The 17,891-nt window shown below is 27.3% G+C and overlaps 1 protein-coding gene and 1 long non-coding RNA gene across 2 annotated transcripts; both read right to left on the minus strand.

Moving 5' to 3' along the window:
* Positions 1 to 1,738: 1,738 nt before the first annotated feature.
* LOC149056026 (uncharacterized) lies at positions 1,739 to 5,652 on the minus strand. Its single transcript, XR_016191419.1, has 3 exons — positions 5,506 to 5,652; positions 3,393 to 3,494; positions 1,739 to 1,854 (listed from the first exon to the last, which is right to left on the minus strand). It is a non-coding gene; the product is annotated as an uncharacterized LOC149056026 (long non-coding RNA).
* A 4,178-nt stretch (positions 5,653 to 9,830) lies between these two features.
* LOC107171384 (beta-galactosidase-like) lies at positions 9,831 to 16,241 on the minus strand. Its single transcript, XM_089227499.1, has 11 exons — positions 15,996 to 16,241; positions 13,880 to 14,034; positions 13,013 to 13,163; positions 12,854 to 12,917; positions 12,027 to 12,121; positions 11,757 to 11,946; positions 11,251 to 11,600; positions 10,913 to 11,188; positions 10,713 to 10,850; positions 10,224 to 10,439; positions 9,831 to 10,145 (listed from the first exon to the last, which is right to left on the minus strand). Exons 1-11 carry the CDS (start codon positions 16,062 to 16,064, stop codon positions 9,942 to 9,944), a joined length of 1,908 nt encoding a protein of 635 aa, XP_089083625.1. The 5' UTR covers positions 16,065 to 16,241; the 3' UTR covers positions 9,831 to 9,941.
* Between the last annotated feature and the right edge of the window lie 1,650 nt (positions 16,242 to 17,891).

The raw sequence follows: 17,891 nt of genomic DNA on the forward strand, positions 1-17,891 counted from the left end.
CAATCATAGTACAATCTTGTATATAGTAGGTAATATTAAACAAAGGTATTCAAATATTTTATTTTGAAATTGAAGTCCTAAGATGAATATTTTGAGAATGAGAATTTATAATAGGTATTTAAATTTTTTTACTTATCAAGCCACAACTTTAATACTTTTTTTATTGAGCATTACAATATTTATTATAATATGTTTAATGAAATTGTAAATTTGTATATAAAAATAAAATTTGTTATTTTAAAGATAATATTTATTTGATTGATGTGATATTTTAACAAAATATGTAATGACAAATTCATACTTTTTACAAGTCTTATAATAATGTAAACAATCAACAATCAATAGCTTTTTTGACTTGATAACACTTAAGAGGATGTCAGTGCATTTATTTTTTTTCTCTCTGACCCACGCACAACATAGCAAATATTACGTTCACTATGATCATAATAATTTCTAAAATTAGAGTGAAATGGCCTCTTTTAAAATTTTAAGATACTTATGATTAATACCTAGAGCATCTTATAGACTATATTTGAAGCGAGTTATGAATACTTTAAAATACTCATAACTCAGTTAATAATTAAAGTATAATAATCCTATGATATGCCCTAGATAAAAATCTAACCATTCATTTTTCTCTAATTTTAGAAATTATTAAGATTATTGTGAACAAAAAATTTGATATACCTATTGCGCATGGGTCGGAGAAAAAAAAATTCCACTGACATCCTCTTAATCTGCCTAACCAACCTTCTCTTTTTATTCTATCCCATAAGTCGAAGGTTGTAAACCTTACCTAACCTGGTAGTATCGCTCATAGGGTCGAGTGGCCTTTGCAATTTAAGATCCTTTCCTACATATTCAGAATTGTTACCATAACTATTCTACCTAACTATCCCCCTTCCCCCCACCTAACCTAATCCTCTCTCTCTGCCACTAACCCTCTTTCTTCCTATCCCTCCCCTTCACCTATCTCACTGTCTCTCACAACCTCTCACAATTCTCTCTCACTTTTTGTTCTGTTCCCCTACCTAACCTTATCATCTCCCTTTGACACTACCTCTCTCTCACCCTATCACTTTCACCTATATCTCTCACACTCACTCGTCTGACATTCCCCCTCTACCCGTTTTTCACACACTTGCACCCTCTCATTCACTTTATCTCTTTATTCTTCAACCTATCTACCTCTCTCACTCCCTCTAACACTATCCTTCTCTCACCCTCTCTTTACAAGTCACTATAGAACCTACCTTACCTGACCTAACCTAATCTAACCTTACCTCACACTATCTATCTCTCTTACTATCCCTACTTTTCTTTCTCACCCTTTTCCTTTTGATTTTTATTCTGCTTCTCTACCATCTCTCTACACTACTTCTCACTATCACTCTCTCTCACTCTCTCTCTCTCTCTCTCTCTCTCTCTCCACCCTATCTCTTTATCCTTCTCTGCCCCCACTCTCACACTCCCAGTCACTATAGTACCTACAGGTCATCGTACCTGATAATTGGAAAAATATTTAAATATCATTGAGGAAATTATTAAAAAAAAAATATTTTAAATATTATACCTGATCAATTTCCTAATTTTTATCACGATTTTATTGATAACTTGAATAGTGTTATACCAGTGGTTAGAAACGAATAATTTAAAAATTGCAAGTAATCTATCCCCTGATCAATTAATAAATTAATAAAATAAAAATAAACCTACTGAAAAATAGAAAATCACTTACCTAATATCTGAATCTACTATAAAATTTCATCTTTGAAACATTGTTAATACATTTCACACAGGCTACACAACGAATACGATATTTAGTTGGCAAATCTTCACTGACGAATACCATCTCTGAAATTTCAATAAAATATTCAACAATTCATAATATTGTTTGTATTTTTATCTAAAGTTATAAAATTCAACACTAAGTTTTCCATAAGTTTTGCTTCAAATTGCTATAGAGACAATTTGAAGCGTCATTATAGGAAAAATGTTTTGAGCGTTTGAGTTTTAAATTTTTATGAAATCGCGTAATAATAACGATTTATCTTCAAACCAGGTATTATGAATTATGATAACTACATGCAATGTTTTTGGAAAAATTGATTAACCATGCCTTATGCAAAATGCGTCTTAATTGAAAAATAAAATATTTGTTTCAAAATAGAATATATGATAATATTTAAATATAATATTATATCCTAGACTGACAAATCATCTCCGTTCAGAATCGTTTTTCGTCTACAATGATACCTATCATTGCATTCAAGTTTAACCTACCCTTGTCAGAGGTCCACCCCATCCCCTAATCTGTACAGCAGAGCGACATCCACTTACCCACTTTTTTTTATCATTACAGATAAAATATAGCTAAACAATCCGTTTAATGTTATTATGTGTTTTGATTATTTTATTCAAGAACTTATTAATTTTATATAGCTATAAAAACATTATACCTACAGTATGGCTACTACGCTACTAAAACTCTAGTACCAATTCATTTTTATTTTAATAATTTTTTATACAAACTTTAATTATTATTGCGTATTTTAGTTTGTTTATTTATTTTATTTCAAGAATTCATGAATATTATAATTATTATTCTATAATAATTTTTGAAAGATTGAGTTTTATAAAATGAATAAAAATTCGATTGAAATAAATTAGAGTTTGTCTATTTACCTAACCTTACGTAACTTCATAATAAATAATGACTGTACAATTTTGAAGAAAATAATAACTCCTGTGTGTATGTATTAGGTAGATACACAATTTTAACAGATATTTATTATATGTATGATAACTAAGTTATAATATATTTTTCATAACCGCTTAGTTCACCACTCAGTGATCAATTCTTTTAGTCTTTAGGTCATAGGGATTTATAGGTGTACCTACAATGTAATAACTTAATAAGTACCTATATAAGATAAAGAATAAAGGTTATAAATAACTATAAATATCGAAAATATACATCATTTATCGAAATAAAATATATTTTATTCTAAATTTCTGACTTCTAACGTTGGATTTGGAAAAAATTACCATTTACGAATTAAAATTGATCCCTATGAGTTTTGGATACTGAAGTTATCAGTTTTAACAGATATTACAATTAACTAACTAAACAAAAATTGAAAAATGTCGATTACAAACACATACCTAGGTTATAATTATGAAATTATAATTATTATACGTTTGGCAACCTGAAAAACGATGCAACGCGTTTATATTATTCGATCTCGCGTATTTCTTAACTTCGCGCTTAGAAATAAAATTGCGTCAACGATATTTGGAACTTGGAAATATATTTTTCTTGACATTAAATATTTATTTAAAGCCTAACATAATAAGATTCAAGCCTCAATAGAATATGAAAATAAACTTACCTCAAACATCGACTCTTTTTCGGGGTTTTGGTGAAATCCGAGACGTGTATGTAGGTACACTCCGATACCGACGTAAGAACGCGTCAGATACTTAATTGAAGTCTGAAAATATTATTAATTATGAAATTAAAATTATATGGAATACAGAATATTTTTAGTTCATGTTTGCTCTAGTGCTCTTTGAAATTATAATTTTAGAATCTTTAATCGACTGCCACTTCTGATTCTGAAAAGACAATTGCCACAGATTATATTATGTTACGCTAATAGGATAAATCTAAAGATATGTAATATTTCAATAAAACTTCTATTACCAAGGAGGTTCACGTTTATGAATAATGTTCATTTAAATAATTAAATGTGATACAATAATAACCAAAAAATATTTGTAATTTTAAATTTAAATCATAATAATATAATATATTATTTTTCTTAGCCTATTTTTGTTTGATTATTGATTACGATCATGCTTCTTTTATGCATTACAGGTATTATATATTTATATATCTAAAATAATCCGATTAATGTTTAATTTTTATCTTCCCTACCTAGTTATAATTAATTTTTTTTGAATATTTTATTCAAGATCTTATTATTTCTTCACTAGTTCACTAACCACAACAAGTTATCTACCAAAACTCGGATACCTACAGGTTCGTTTTTATTTCAATAATGTAAAGATTAACTATAATTACTTGTATTAATGTTTATTTATTTTACTTCGATAATTTTTAAAAATATTATTCCAAATTATTATTTATTAATTTTTGATATATTGTGTTTTTTTTAGAAAATAAATAATAAATGCAATTTTAATAAATTATTGAATTAGGTACTAGGTACCTTCGTAAAATATAAAATAACCTATTCATGAAAAAAACCTAGACATAATTAGTTTTTTAAGAAAAACAAAATTGTTCAATCTTATATTAAAAAAAAATGTTTTACCCTTATTAAATAACTTACCATTGTATCAGTACCTACATATTATATTATATCATTATTGTAAATAAGTGTAATTAAAGGCCTTTGTTATCGATGTGAATATGCTCTTTAAAAAAATACATATATATTATATAAAATTGTTTACCTATAAATCTGTAAAAATTTAATTTAATTTTAAATGGTTTAACTTTTAAGCAATATGAATTAAAAATATAATGTATAAATAGGTAATAATATATTAATCTATGTCAGTTGTTGGCTTATTGTATATATTTTGTATAATATTATATACCCTAATAAATACCGAATGCAATTCATTATATTAATCATTTTCTGATAATTTCTAATGTACAAAACTTTATCAACCATAAATTTTAATTTAATTGTGTTATTAACAGCTATTAAAAATGCAGAATTTAATATTACAAGTAAAGTAATATTGGATGGTTAAATACTACACCTTCAGTGATAAGTACATGGATATGAGAACAGTATAAGTAGGTACTTAGCAGCTACACAGTTGCAATTTTTTACAAGCTATATTATTATAATATTTTTTTAGACGATTTACCATTGAAAACCACACATGACACATTCAACAAATCAAATGAATGTTCACAAAATTTCATTGAGCTAGTAGGTGCCAATGGAAACTTAGTGTAATTAAATAACTGACTCTAATAATAAATAATAATTTTATGTTGATCTCAATGATCTCGTGTTTATATGAACTTTATGTTACAACACAGTTTGTATTCTGTTTACAGATTTAGATAATGAAGCTTTTGAAAAAACTAACAGTTAATAATATATTGTATTATTCATTAATAATTTAAAGTTCAATACTGCCATATTTTGGTATGTCTGAAAATCAATTTCTGTATGCAATACAGCCACATATCAAAATATGACAATCTTGCATTTACTAAAAAAAAATTGTAAAAGGCCATAATAAGTCTGACTTTTTGGATTCAAGGGAATATTTTATCATATTTGAAAAAGTCACAATATAAAATATGTTTAAAGTGCCTATTGTAGTTTTTAGTTTCAAATGCGTAGGTGAAGAACTCTTTGCAAACATCACCATTATTGTAAAAGTGTACAAACGTGTACCTCAATTCTTTTATAATATTAAGCCGCAATAGAATTGGTATTAAAACAAACTTACCTTAAATATCAATTATTTTGGGATATGTTAGAGTCCGCGACGTGTATGCACTCCGACGCTGAAATGGAAACGCATCAGATACTGCTGAATTGAAGTCTAAAAATAATGTGATTTATGAAAAAAAAGATTAAACGGAAAACAGGATGTTTTTCGTTCATGTCTACTTTGCTATCTAATTGAAATGTTAGAATCTTTAATAGACTGCGTCCTCCGCAACGACTTTGACAATCGCCATGGATTATATTGTACTAAATCAATAAGAGAAATCCATATATACCTAGGTATATATTATAATACTACTTTTGTATCAACGATGCCCTTGTATACAATCTGTTCATTGCAGGGCATCGGGCAATAATGAAATGAGATAACTATACCGAAATAATGCATAACTTTAAATTAAAATTACGTATAACAAAATAAAGTAGGTACCTTGGTATTATTTTAATTATTTTTTTTAAATTTATTTATTTGATTATCGATTAAGAATATTTAAGATGGTGTTTAAATGATGTTAGAAGCACATGCATATTTTTACTAAAATATATTTCTTTAGGTATGAACTATTAAATAAATGTGATTACTGCTTTTTAAAGTTAAAATTAAGTTATACAGTGTACACATTAATTTTCCGTACCGACCATGTCGGGCGACAGCTAGTTTGTAAAATTCCAAGTCAAAAGTTTTCTCCGAATACGAAACTAATAATTAATTACAAATTTGTTATTTATTATAATTAATTAATTATCTACGGCAAAAGCCACCAATATGCCAATCATGTGCCACCACAATCTCACTAAACACATCTTCGTAGCATAATAATATTGTTAATCATAAGGTCATGACAATTATAATAAGTAGGGCTAGGGTTTTAAAGCAAATACTTTTTTTTTCATATAGGTAGGAGATAGAAATTTAATTTTTATATGCATATAAATTAGACTCACACTATTCTTATTCCAAATAAACCAATTTATTTTAGCTTTTTTTTTGTTTCTTTCAGTTATTTTAGATGTCGAATTTGTATATTATGTTTATTATCAGGGTTCGGATTTTATAGCATCAAAAATTCTAAAATATGCGCTATAATATGACCAAAAAACCCGTAAAATATGCTCTATAAATATTCCCTAAAAAAATCAAAAATAGCAACAAATCAAAATAAATACAAATCAAAATTGTATTCAATTTATCATATATCTTTATCAAATCATATATTTATAAAAAAAAAACTAAAATCTCCGTATGCAGTTTAAAAAAATTTGTATGTACTGATTAACTATTGATACCCTTGAATTATGACATCGTTTGTACGCAACTATTCAAAATTATCTGAGTAAATAAGAATAAAATTTCAATTCTTATTGATTCACATTAATGATTACCATTTTTTGTCACGAGATTTATGAGAAATATAAAATAAAGCGTTTAATTAAGAATATTAGCAAAACATGGCACCAAAACTTTAAAAGTAGCACTAAAATTCTAAAATTCTAAAATTCTTCAAATATGCAAAAAATAGCAAAATAAAATTTCATATTTAGAGTCCGTGGTGCATTAAACAAATTTACAGCCCACTCTGCTATTTTTATCTCTATCCTAAAATAAGTAGCAAATGCTATAAAATCCGAACCCTGGTAATAACTTAAAAATTATACGAGATAGGTACCTACTATAAATTGTTTTGACGATTTCCAATGTCGTACGTGTGTAAGACGGAGACAACACATGCGGGTTAGATGTCCTCTTAATAATAAAACTATAGGTACCTATAGTATAGGTACCTATGTAGCCATATATAAGTAGGTACTCACTATGACACTACTCACGACTCAAATACTATAATTATATTTATATTGTATTTTTCTATAAACACTTAATTAGTTTATTATTGTAATAATATTCTCCTTCTAGCAATACCCACCTAGTACCCACCCACCCACCCATATTAAAAGTGTTGCTTGAGCAGGTTACACGCCACTGGTAATAACCCAGATTTGATTTGTAAGATACACATTGGCAGTGGCGTCATTTGTGGTGGGGGGGCAAGGTGGACATTTGCCCCCCCTTGTCATCAGCGGGCCGCTAGAGGCCTACTAAAACGGGTCGGTCGACCCGACCGCGGCCGGCCCGGGCCGGGTATATGGGGGCGTCATTCATTTGGGCGAATAACCCAAAATTTACCTGAGTAGAGCTGTATCATTTGGACGAGAAATTAACCGATCGTTTAGATGAATTTATAAATTATTGAATAATAATAGGGAAGTAACATGTTATATTTAACATATAATAAATACGATCATATTAAATATGAGTTAAAATTAAAAAAACTAGTTAGGTACTATTTTTAATAAAATATTATGACAATATGACAATTTATATGAGAATATATAATGGATATGAGGTACCATACTAATAACAAATTATAAGATAATAAATTATATATGACAATTACAACATAACACATTTTTAACCATATACCAATTAGAATTAACTGAGAGTCCTAAGTCTCTAAAAATGGGAAGGAAAACGTATATTATATAGTCTATAAATTATAATCAGTATGATGACTAAATATAATATTGTGATAATTAGTCATAATTTTATAAATTATTTTTTAGGAATAATATTATATAACAATTTTTTTTTTTTAATAACTCGGCTCGCCCAAACGATGTATTAGATAAATTAGGGGTGTGTGTACATTTCGCCCAAACGATGTATATAAATTCGCCCAAACGATATGTTATTTTGGGTTATTCGCCCAAATGAAAGCCGCCCGTATATGGTGCTAGTTTTGGCCCGCAAGCCCGCATACATGATTCATAACAATCATGTCATTGCTAAATAAAACTACGATTTTGTGGCTCGTACTAATTCCGTAAATAATTATAAGGTATCTGACATCTGTATTCTATAATATTATGTGCAGTGGTGGACTGGAAGAGCGGGATACAGGGTTTCCCGCCTTCCCTGTGGGCAGCTGCTCGTATAAAATATATATTTATTAATATTATTGTGAAATTATTAATTAAAATGTTATCGAATAACTAATAAGTAATAAGTATATAATATTATTCAGCATAAAAACCCAGATTTCTGATTAATTTAAAATGCGTGACCGGCTTGTGTTCGTCCGGTTAGGTTAGCTGTGGAGAAGGAAACAGCTTCACTGATAAATTTAAATCAAGCTGTTGATATGTTTGGAGCTATGAAAACAAGAAGATATCCTGTTACTGCCTAGCATTTAAATTTTAAGCAACTTTAAAAAAACTATAATCAATGTTATATAATAATGTATTGTATCTGTATGATTTGTTTTCGCCGACATTTAAAATTCAAAGTCAGGTATGTCATGCAGTTGGATTGGGTTCACTGTTACCAAGCACGAATGAAGAACCAACATTTTTACAAATTTATTTCATGTTAAATGAAGATCTTTCCCCCCCACCCCATCACCAATGGGCGCCCATGCAGATATTGCTTAATCTCGTGGACTTCCTAGATTGTATGATCTAATTCTATCGTAAAAAAAATTTAAGCGAAAAATCACTAAATTCTTCAGCCGATGAAAAAATGTGATAACTCGGTACAATTTAGAGTTTTGAGTCCTAACAGTTGGAAGTTGTTACACAGTTGTCTATGATAAACTTGTTCATAAAAAAAAAAGTAATTCTAAGTAACAATTACTACCGAAAAATTACAATATCAAATTAGTATACTTTATAGGCACTTATAAAATATATACTTGTTTTTAAAACTTAGTAAATTTGAATAGTTATATTAAAACATCTGACTTCATATTTGTTTAGTAAAACTTAAAACTAGTTTTGAAAACTAGGAATAATAAAACTAAAATGAAACTAAAGCATAATTTTTATAATAAAAATAGACAATATCTAGTGGTTGGAGGCAAAGCTTTATGAGATAATTTATTAGAAAAATGTATCCAGGGCATCTTTAAAATCTAACTAGTTAAGCACTTATATCACTGCATAAAATTACTGATTTATTATTTGATAGGAAAGAAAATTTATCAATTTATTGTAATGATAAGCCTAATTGAACGCCACTTTAATAAATAATGTGCAACAAATTGTAAAAAACCACAAAATATTAATTTTTAAGCTTTCTGTGTAAAAACCATAACTACATCAGCCACTCACTTCTATTGATAAATGCATAGATTGCACTTCTAAGTACAATGTCAATATTTTATAAATATTTTATTTTCTGATTTATGCACTTCGCCTAGTTAATATCATGAACTGTGAACTAATATTGTTGATTCAAAAGATGGTATGATTGAATGTAATGCCAAGACATTTGTTTAAAATAACAATAATTATTAAATGATAAAATAAACTAAATCAAACATTAAATATTTTAAATATTTTTGTATCTTTTTTAAAGAATTTTATAACTAACATTTTAATTTATGTCATAATGGGACCATCAAGAATAGGTTTATCAACAAATTTCACAGATAAATCTTGAGATGTACCTTCAAGTTCTAACATCACAAGTGTATTGACATGAGGTGATGGTTTTAAAAAAGGTGCTGGCACATATAATGTAACTTGAGGTCCACCAAGTGGCCAATACCGTCCAAGATTTACATTGTTTAAAAACGCTACACCCTGTAAATATTAATGTTTATTAAACTGCAAATATATGGATAAAAATTGATTTAACAGAATCAACTTGTAAAAACTCACCTTAGTCCAGCCTGAAGTATCTAAATAAGTATCTAAGCATTTTGTGTAATTTTCTGGTAATGTAAACTGTGTTTTGTAAAACGCCGGTAATTGAACACTAGTGACATTTTCAACTGATTTTATTGAAGAAATCCATGATGTATCGTTCAAAGGATATGCAGTCATTTTCCACGGGCTCAATATTTTGTTTCCAAGAAACACTTGATCAAAAATTCCCTAGAAAATTTAATCATTATTATTTTTACATAAAATATATTAAGTTATTATATTTAGTTGGTAGTTTAAATAAATATAATAAAATTTTATTTAGTGATGGTGCGTATATTATGACTTTTATTTCTATAAGACAATGTCACTAATCTCCAGTCTGTATACAATTTATGAAATATTAACTTCTACGAAAAACATCATACTATAATATAATATATTATATTAAGCTAATTCAGTCTCGAACCACAAATAAAATATTTTATCATTAGCTAATATTACCTTTCTATCTTCAATAAAATCTCCATAGTTAATCCTTCCCTGATTTTCAATTAAAATGCTTAGGTTTTGAACAGAACGGTTAATGTTCAAACTTATTGTAGTATTTGCTTTTAACCGATTCATAGTACCCATTTTTACCTAAAAAAATAAATATATTTAACGCTCGTATTTCCAAAGTTATAACTCAAATGTAACTCTACTCGATCCAGGTAAATGATGGCTCGATCTCTTACTGTCTTCACAGTTAAGTTTACTGGATTTTTAACATTCTTCTGATCATCTGTTAATGTTGTTTCATACAATACAAAACCAGAGTTAATATCTAGGTCTTCAAATGGTATAGGAACATTACTGATCACCGGTTTTATACGTTGAGCCATCTTTTCAAATATGCTAACTACAGGTCTTAAATAGAATTTACCATAGGCACCTTTAGGCGCAGAATTCGGTGATATCTCATTTGTCACGGCAAATTTCTTAAAAATAATTAATTAACACCACACTGTATATTGGATAGTTAACTATTATAAAAACTCACAGCTTCTTCAAGTGTCCGTTTAATTTTAAAATACTTTTCAGTAGGATCTCCAGCTTCATCCAATGGAGCATTATAATCATATGAGGTTAACTGCGGTAAGTATCCAATACTTTCTTTGGTATCATTTGTATTCGCTCCTGATGTGAATCCAAAATTTGTACCTCCATGAAACATATAAAAACTAAATGAAGCATTCATTGCCAACATTACTTTCATTTGTTTAACAACATCATTGGAGTCTACTATAGATTCTGATTCTTGCCAATGAGTTAACCAACCAGGATAAAACTCTGAGTTAACTAGTGGACCTCCTTTTTGAACCTTTCTCATGAAGTCAAAACATTGGGAAGCTAAAACAAATATATAAATTAACTGGAATGCAAATCTGAAATAAATTTAATTCTTTTTTATATAAGACTAGCATGTTTATCAGTATTTTTTATTTTATTTTTGAATTTGTAACTCACAGAAAGACCTACTTAGCATTTTTGTAAATACCTACTTACCGTTTGATGAAACTCCAAAATCTACAGTTGCATATACTTCTGGAATAATGCCACAGTCAAAGTTTGACTGACCACATCCATCAATTGTAAATAGCACAGCTTTATTTTCTACGTAACTCCTAAATAAATCACGTAACCACAATTTATACTCAAAATCGCAGGCATAATAACTTCCATACTCATTTTCTACCTAATAAAATGTTATAAATCAAATTGGAACTAAATATCTCAAAATTGAATATAGAATACCCGTGAAGTATTTTTTCTCACCTGAACCAAAATTATATTTCCTCCATTTCCATATAAATGAGGTTGTACTATTGGCATAAGCACACTAAACCATTGAGAAACATATTTTTTATAACCTGAAATTTAAGTACTTATTCATTTATTAAGTATAGCAAAGTATAATTAAAAACAAATTGTATAAAATATAAATAATGATTGTTGTATTATCTCTAATTATATGTTAGCTGAAAGTATGAAAAATTCATTACCTACAGTTATACAGAAATAAGATCGGTTTTTTGTTCCCAAAAATGTTATGATTTTGATGTTATGATCCCTTTTGCTCTCAAATTATGAAATTATGAAATTATAATATTTTTTTTTTATTTAACTGCATTGGATTTAGTTAACAAAGAGATAATAATATATATTTTGTCAATGCTCTGAGCACATTCATATGTATTATGTTTAGATATGAATTTTATAAAATTTTATATATTTTTTTCTAATCATTAAAATGGTTGTAAAACAATCAATTTCATTTTCATTCCATTTCGTTTGGGAAATTAAAAATTTTCTTATTACTAGTTAGGTACATATCAGCAAAGAAAATAATATTTTTTAAATAGTACCATAATATGAATCTAGTCAAATACTTAAGTACCTACTTATTACCATTATAAGAACATAGAACAAGAGCATAAGAATTGACAGTGAAAATAAGTTTAATTTGTGGAATATGTTATAACAATCTGCAGATTAGTATTAGCCATTAGGTACCAGATTTTTCAAATATTTCTTAAATAATTTTCAATAAAAAAATGTTATAAATATATTTTTAATATTATAACATGCTTTTAGCATCATACTTGAGTTGTTAGTCCTCAAACTGTTTTTAGGTGTCACGTTTAATAACCAATATGGAAATCCACCCTAAAAATAAGAAAAATCCATTTGCCAATTTAAATCATATAAATTACATAAAATGCTTTATGAAAGAAAATATATTTTAAATTATAGGTACTTACAAAATCTCGTTCAGCGCATATATACGGACCTGGTCTCAAAATAAGATACATGTTTTCATTTTTGATTAATTCAATAAAATACTTCAAATCAGCAATCCCTTCAAAATCATACACTCCAGGAAATGGTTCATGTAAACTCCATTCAACATAACTGTATGATAATACCATTATTGATTATTAAAAAAATTAAAAGTATTATTTTCATTTGTAACACACACACCATATTATTTGTCTCACTTTTATATGAATATAATTGTATAAATGTAAGAAATAGATATAGATATTTCATTTAATTTAACATTATGATCATTGATCATAAATATAGATTTTGTACATGTCCTGTAAAAATGTGAATCATAATAAATATAAATTAGAATTCTAGGAACAAACAGAAAAAAAATGTATCAATATAAATTCTGAGCTAATATTTTTAGCTTGATAGTTTTTTGTTTTTTTTTATTAGACCTAGTTGACTATTATCTATAATTGTGCTAATAGTTTTGGCTATAAAGATACAATATATTAATTTTCCCAGTTGCATTTAAATTTCTAAAAAAGTAGTTATAATTTTTTTTTTAACAATGGAGCAATTTATGAGGTCTATTTAAAAAAAATTGATCTTAGTGATTTTAGTGTAGTTTAATAAATAATAATCCTAGACAATGATAATAGAACAGTGAGTGAACCAAAACTAAATTTCTAGTTGTCTATATTATTAATTATAAGATATACGATATACTTTATATAATTATACATAGAGCATCGGTACCCAGATTCTATGATATTGTCGGGTTGCAATTATATTATTATAAAACACATTACATATTATAAGAATTAATAATAATAAATAGTATAGATATTAGTTACGTTGTTATGGTGTTTAATCCAGCCGCTTTCATTTTTTGAATTCTATCTTTCCAATAAAGTTGAGGAATTCTGAAATAGTGCAATGAACCAGAAACATATCGGAATACTTTGCCGTCTTTGAGAAATTCATTATTTTCATAGTCAATGGTAAAAGTCTAAAAAAATAAAGGCACACATATGGTATGATATCTACCAACAAATTGTCAGTGTCGTTTGCTATCTACCGTAATCCGTGTTGACGGTATCGATAATATATTTTTCTATATATTATATATATTTATAAATTTATAATTCCTTTAGGAATTTCAAAGTTTTGTATTTTAGTATTTTAGAATTAAGTATGTGTTTGTTGATCAACAAGATCAAACGTCGTAGTTGTGTGTTTTTCATTATTTGTAAATTTATGGTTTTATAAAATGAGTACTTTGAGTGAATTATATAGAAAAATTATTTTTAATCACACAACTTGTATACAATTTTTAAAAGATTGTGATTTATTACCTAATACAAAACTGTGTACAAAGTTAAATTCTATGGAGAACAATGTAATGGTGAAATGAAAGAAACTTAAAAAAAAACCTGAAAATGTGATGTAAATGGAGATATTATTATAACAAAATATTTACGATGTAAAAATAAGGGTTGTCAAACATGGCAATCCATTCGTAAAGAGAATCCATTTTTAACTTGAAAGAAAATTGAAAGAAGAATGGTGGAGATCCGTCAATCAAAAAAATGTTTTTGAATGTTTTTTACAAGATGGTATAAAAAACATTTTTGTAAAAAAATAAAAAATATATGAACAACTGTTAACAAACAGGCTATTTATAATAGGACAACTGTAAACCAAAAGTCATTGAGTAGGTTAATAACCTAAGTTTGGAGATTTTTATATATGATTTTTTGGTAGATAGCATAAGACATGTGTGCCAAAATAAAACATAAATTTATTATAACCAAAAAGTCTATCTATAATTTGTTATATCCTATAAAATGTAAAAATTATAATTATAGCTACATAAACAGAGTGAAACATGTAAGTATACTTAAAAATAATAGTGAAAAATGTCAATAGCATAAACTATTATTTGTAAAAATCATAAATTCAAAATTGAAATTTTAAAAATATATACTTAATATATAAGTAAATACAATAATGAATGTATGAAATACAATAATAATTTTAAATATTATAGATGAGCTAAGAAATAAGTTAGAAAAAATGTCAACTCTTTTTAATAACTTAAAATATTTATGAATAATTTATTTGTTGGTCCTATTTCCAATGACTTTTCCAAGTTTGATGCACACAGATATTAAATATCTATTAGTACCATAATCCAAGTACTCGGAAAGTTCTTTAAAAAAAAAGATTTTATAAGTTTACATTCACGTTCATTTTTTAAAAAAAGGCCTAGTTTCTTTCCTTGCTCCCCAATAATTTTAAAATTGTATTTATATTATTTATAGTAATAATAATTTCATCAAGTACCTGGTTGTTTTGTTCTTAATATACAGAGTGATTGATTTATCAAACACTCATTATTTAAAAAAGTATTGACTTTTTTCAAAATATTTTTTTACATGGTTTCAAGTTGTTAAAAAACCAATGTTTATATTAAAAAATTATATTTTTAAATATTTTTTATCCTTATCATTTTTTAAGTTTTTTACTTTTTTGAATGACAACATAGTTTTAATTTCATATTCCAAAGAAGAATATTTTTCTAAAAATGTTGATACATAAAAATCGAATTTAGGGCTAGTAGTTTTTGAGTTATAAGTATTTAAAGTTTAGACAAGCGGAGTAGTGGACAAACATTTTGCGGGGTAACCCCGTACCACTCCACTCTGCCAATCTAAACTTTAAATATTTATAACTCATAAACTACTCGTCCTAAATTCGATTTTTATGAATCAAAATACTTAGAACAATATTCTACTTTGGAATATGAAATTAAAACTCATTTTTGTTAGAAAAGTGGCATCAAACACAAAAATAAAAACAGTTCATTGTTAATAAGGTGGAATTTAAGCTTGTATAAAATAATTTTAATGTCCCCCACAACACAACTAAGTCAAATACGCCACTGCTGTAATAGTATTTAAAACTTACTGGTTTTTGAGAATCAGAAAAAACTGAATTGATAAGTGAGCATAAAAAACACACAAATATCCAATTCATTTTTGGATGTTTTACAGCTGAATGAACAAATTAGTTTTATTATTTGATACTTGAAAAGAAAGTTTGAGCGTAAATTATAAAACATAAATTACTCCAGTCTCCAAGTTGCAGCTTAATTATTTTCTTATACAGTTAATTAGTAAAGAATTTTGATTATAATATCCAAACAATATGAATGTCAGTGATAGGCGATATTATATTTAATAATAAATATGGTCGTTGGACGTTGAACTGCTTTTATCTCTTGTCGAACTACCTACCGGACTAAAAATAAAATAATAAATAATATACCAAATGGTTGTTATCTTTTTTTTTTAAAGTCATTATTTGATAATTAAAGTACAAAACCGACACGTATTAAACGATAATACCTAATGTATTATAGCCTTATAGGTATTTTACCTGTGGGCTGTGATATAATACCTATTTTAATGATATTGTATTACTGGCTTACTGCCAATAAAAATATCAAAATAATAAATAATACAGACAAAAATCAATTAAAACTTGTAATCTGTATTCTAAAGACAATTTTTATTTCATACGACTTATACGAGTGCATATTGCATATACAATAGTATTCTTATATATTTATACTTCGGATTTCGGAGTTTCGGAGTACCTAGGGCGAATCGCAAATAGCCATACAATTTAAATACATACCTATTGTTGCACACTGTATATTGTACAACAAATGTGTAAATAAATTAAACGTTAAACCCTTTATGACAAGTGGGTACAAGTAGATCTAATTTAATTTAATATAAACTATTATAAAGCATTTATGTAAACATACGAGTAAGTAGGTATACGAGTATAGCCAGGGGCAGACTGGCAGATCGGGAAATTTCCAGATGGGCCGGTCGAATAAACGAATTATGGCCATTATGGGGCCGGACAATTTGGTAGTACAAGTAACTTATTACAATTTTTAGATTTATCAGTTTTCGGTAAATTTTTAATCTATAGAAAATAACATAAACAATATATGTTAATACGATAATAATCATACATAAAATTATATTTTGCTTTTCTAAGAAATATACGGGGAACAGTTAGTAGGTATTTATATAAATAGGAATTACGCTGCCGTCTGCCGGCCGCCGTTACCGTGTTGTTTATTATAATTTATAATATTATACGATGTATTATTATTGTTATATTATTTAAAAATATACTGTTTTCGTCCACGACTTACAACACTGTCGTCTGTGATATTATATAAAATATAAATATTAGTTAATTTTGTATTTTGTATTGTCAAGTGGAAAGATTACTTTCGAAGCAATATTTACGATCATAACCTCAGCTTTTTAAAGGTTAGTCAAATAAATTTTTAAATAATATATTATTATAATTTATTCTAAAGAAAGTAAAGTTATTGTTATAAGGCCTATATATTTTAACCTATTTTCAATTATTATTAAAAATTGGTTAAATGGTTTGAAATATAATAGAATGGCCTATCCGCGGCTATCCCCTATTAGCTATTTGAATTTTGAATCCCACCGTGTGTTGTTTCCATAAATACATTTTCCTTATTTCCTGAATAATGTTTTGTCGTTTTTAAATTGAATTATTCTTAATTCATATTGTTACGTTTCTCTAATACCTCATTTACATTCAGCCATTGCCGCTGCTTATCGCACTGCTGTATTTAATGTCCAAAATACTTCAGCGGCAACGTCGTGGCACTGTGGCAGTGAGCCTGAGCCAGTGAGTGACAAACTGACAACTGACAAGTGTTGACATTGCCCTGCTAATTGTGCAGCGCTACTGCGCTAGCAGCAAACCAACCGGCAGCGCAGTAGCGCACAACCTGCTGCT

Source organism: Diuraphis noxia, unplaced genomic scaffold, assembly GCF_037042655.1.
Source record: "Diuraphis noxia isolate RWA-SAM2 unplaced genomic scaffold, SU_Dnox_SAM2 contig0004, whole genome shotgun sequence".
Classification (NCBI taxonomy): Eukaryota; Metazoa; Arthropoda; class Insecta; order Hemiptera; family Aphididae; genus Diuraphis; species Diuraphis noxia.

Excerpts from the sequence above, each read along its gene's own strand:
- LOC107171384 (XM_089227499.1), bottom strand. The coding sequence starts at position 16,064 with ATGAATTGGATATTTGTGTGTTTTTTATGCTCACTTATCAATTCAGTT. Across the intron at positions 12,918-13,012 it reads TATGCGCTGAACGAGATTTT|GGTGGATTTCCATATTGGTT; the intron begins GTAAGTACCTAT and ends TCTTATTTTTAG. Across the intron at positions 10,146-10,223 it reads ATACTTCAGGCTGGACTAAG|GGTGTAGCGTTTTTAAACAA; the intron begins GTGAGTTTTTAC and ends TAATATTTACAG.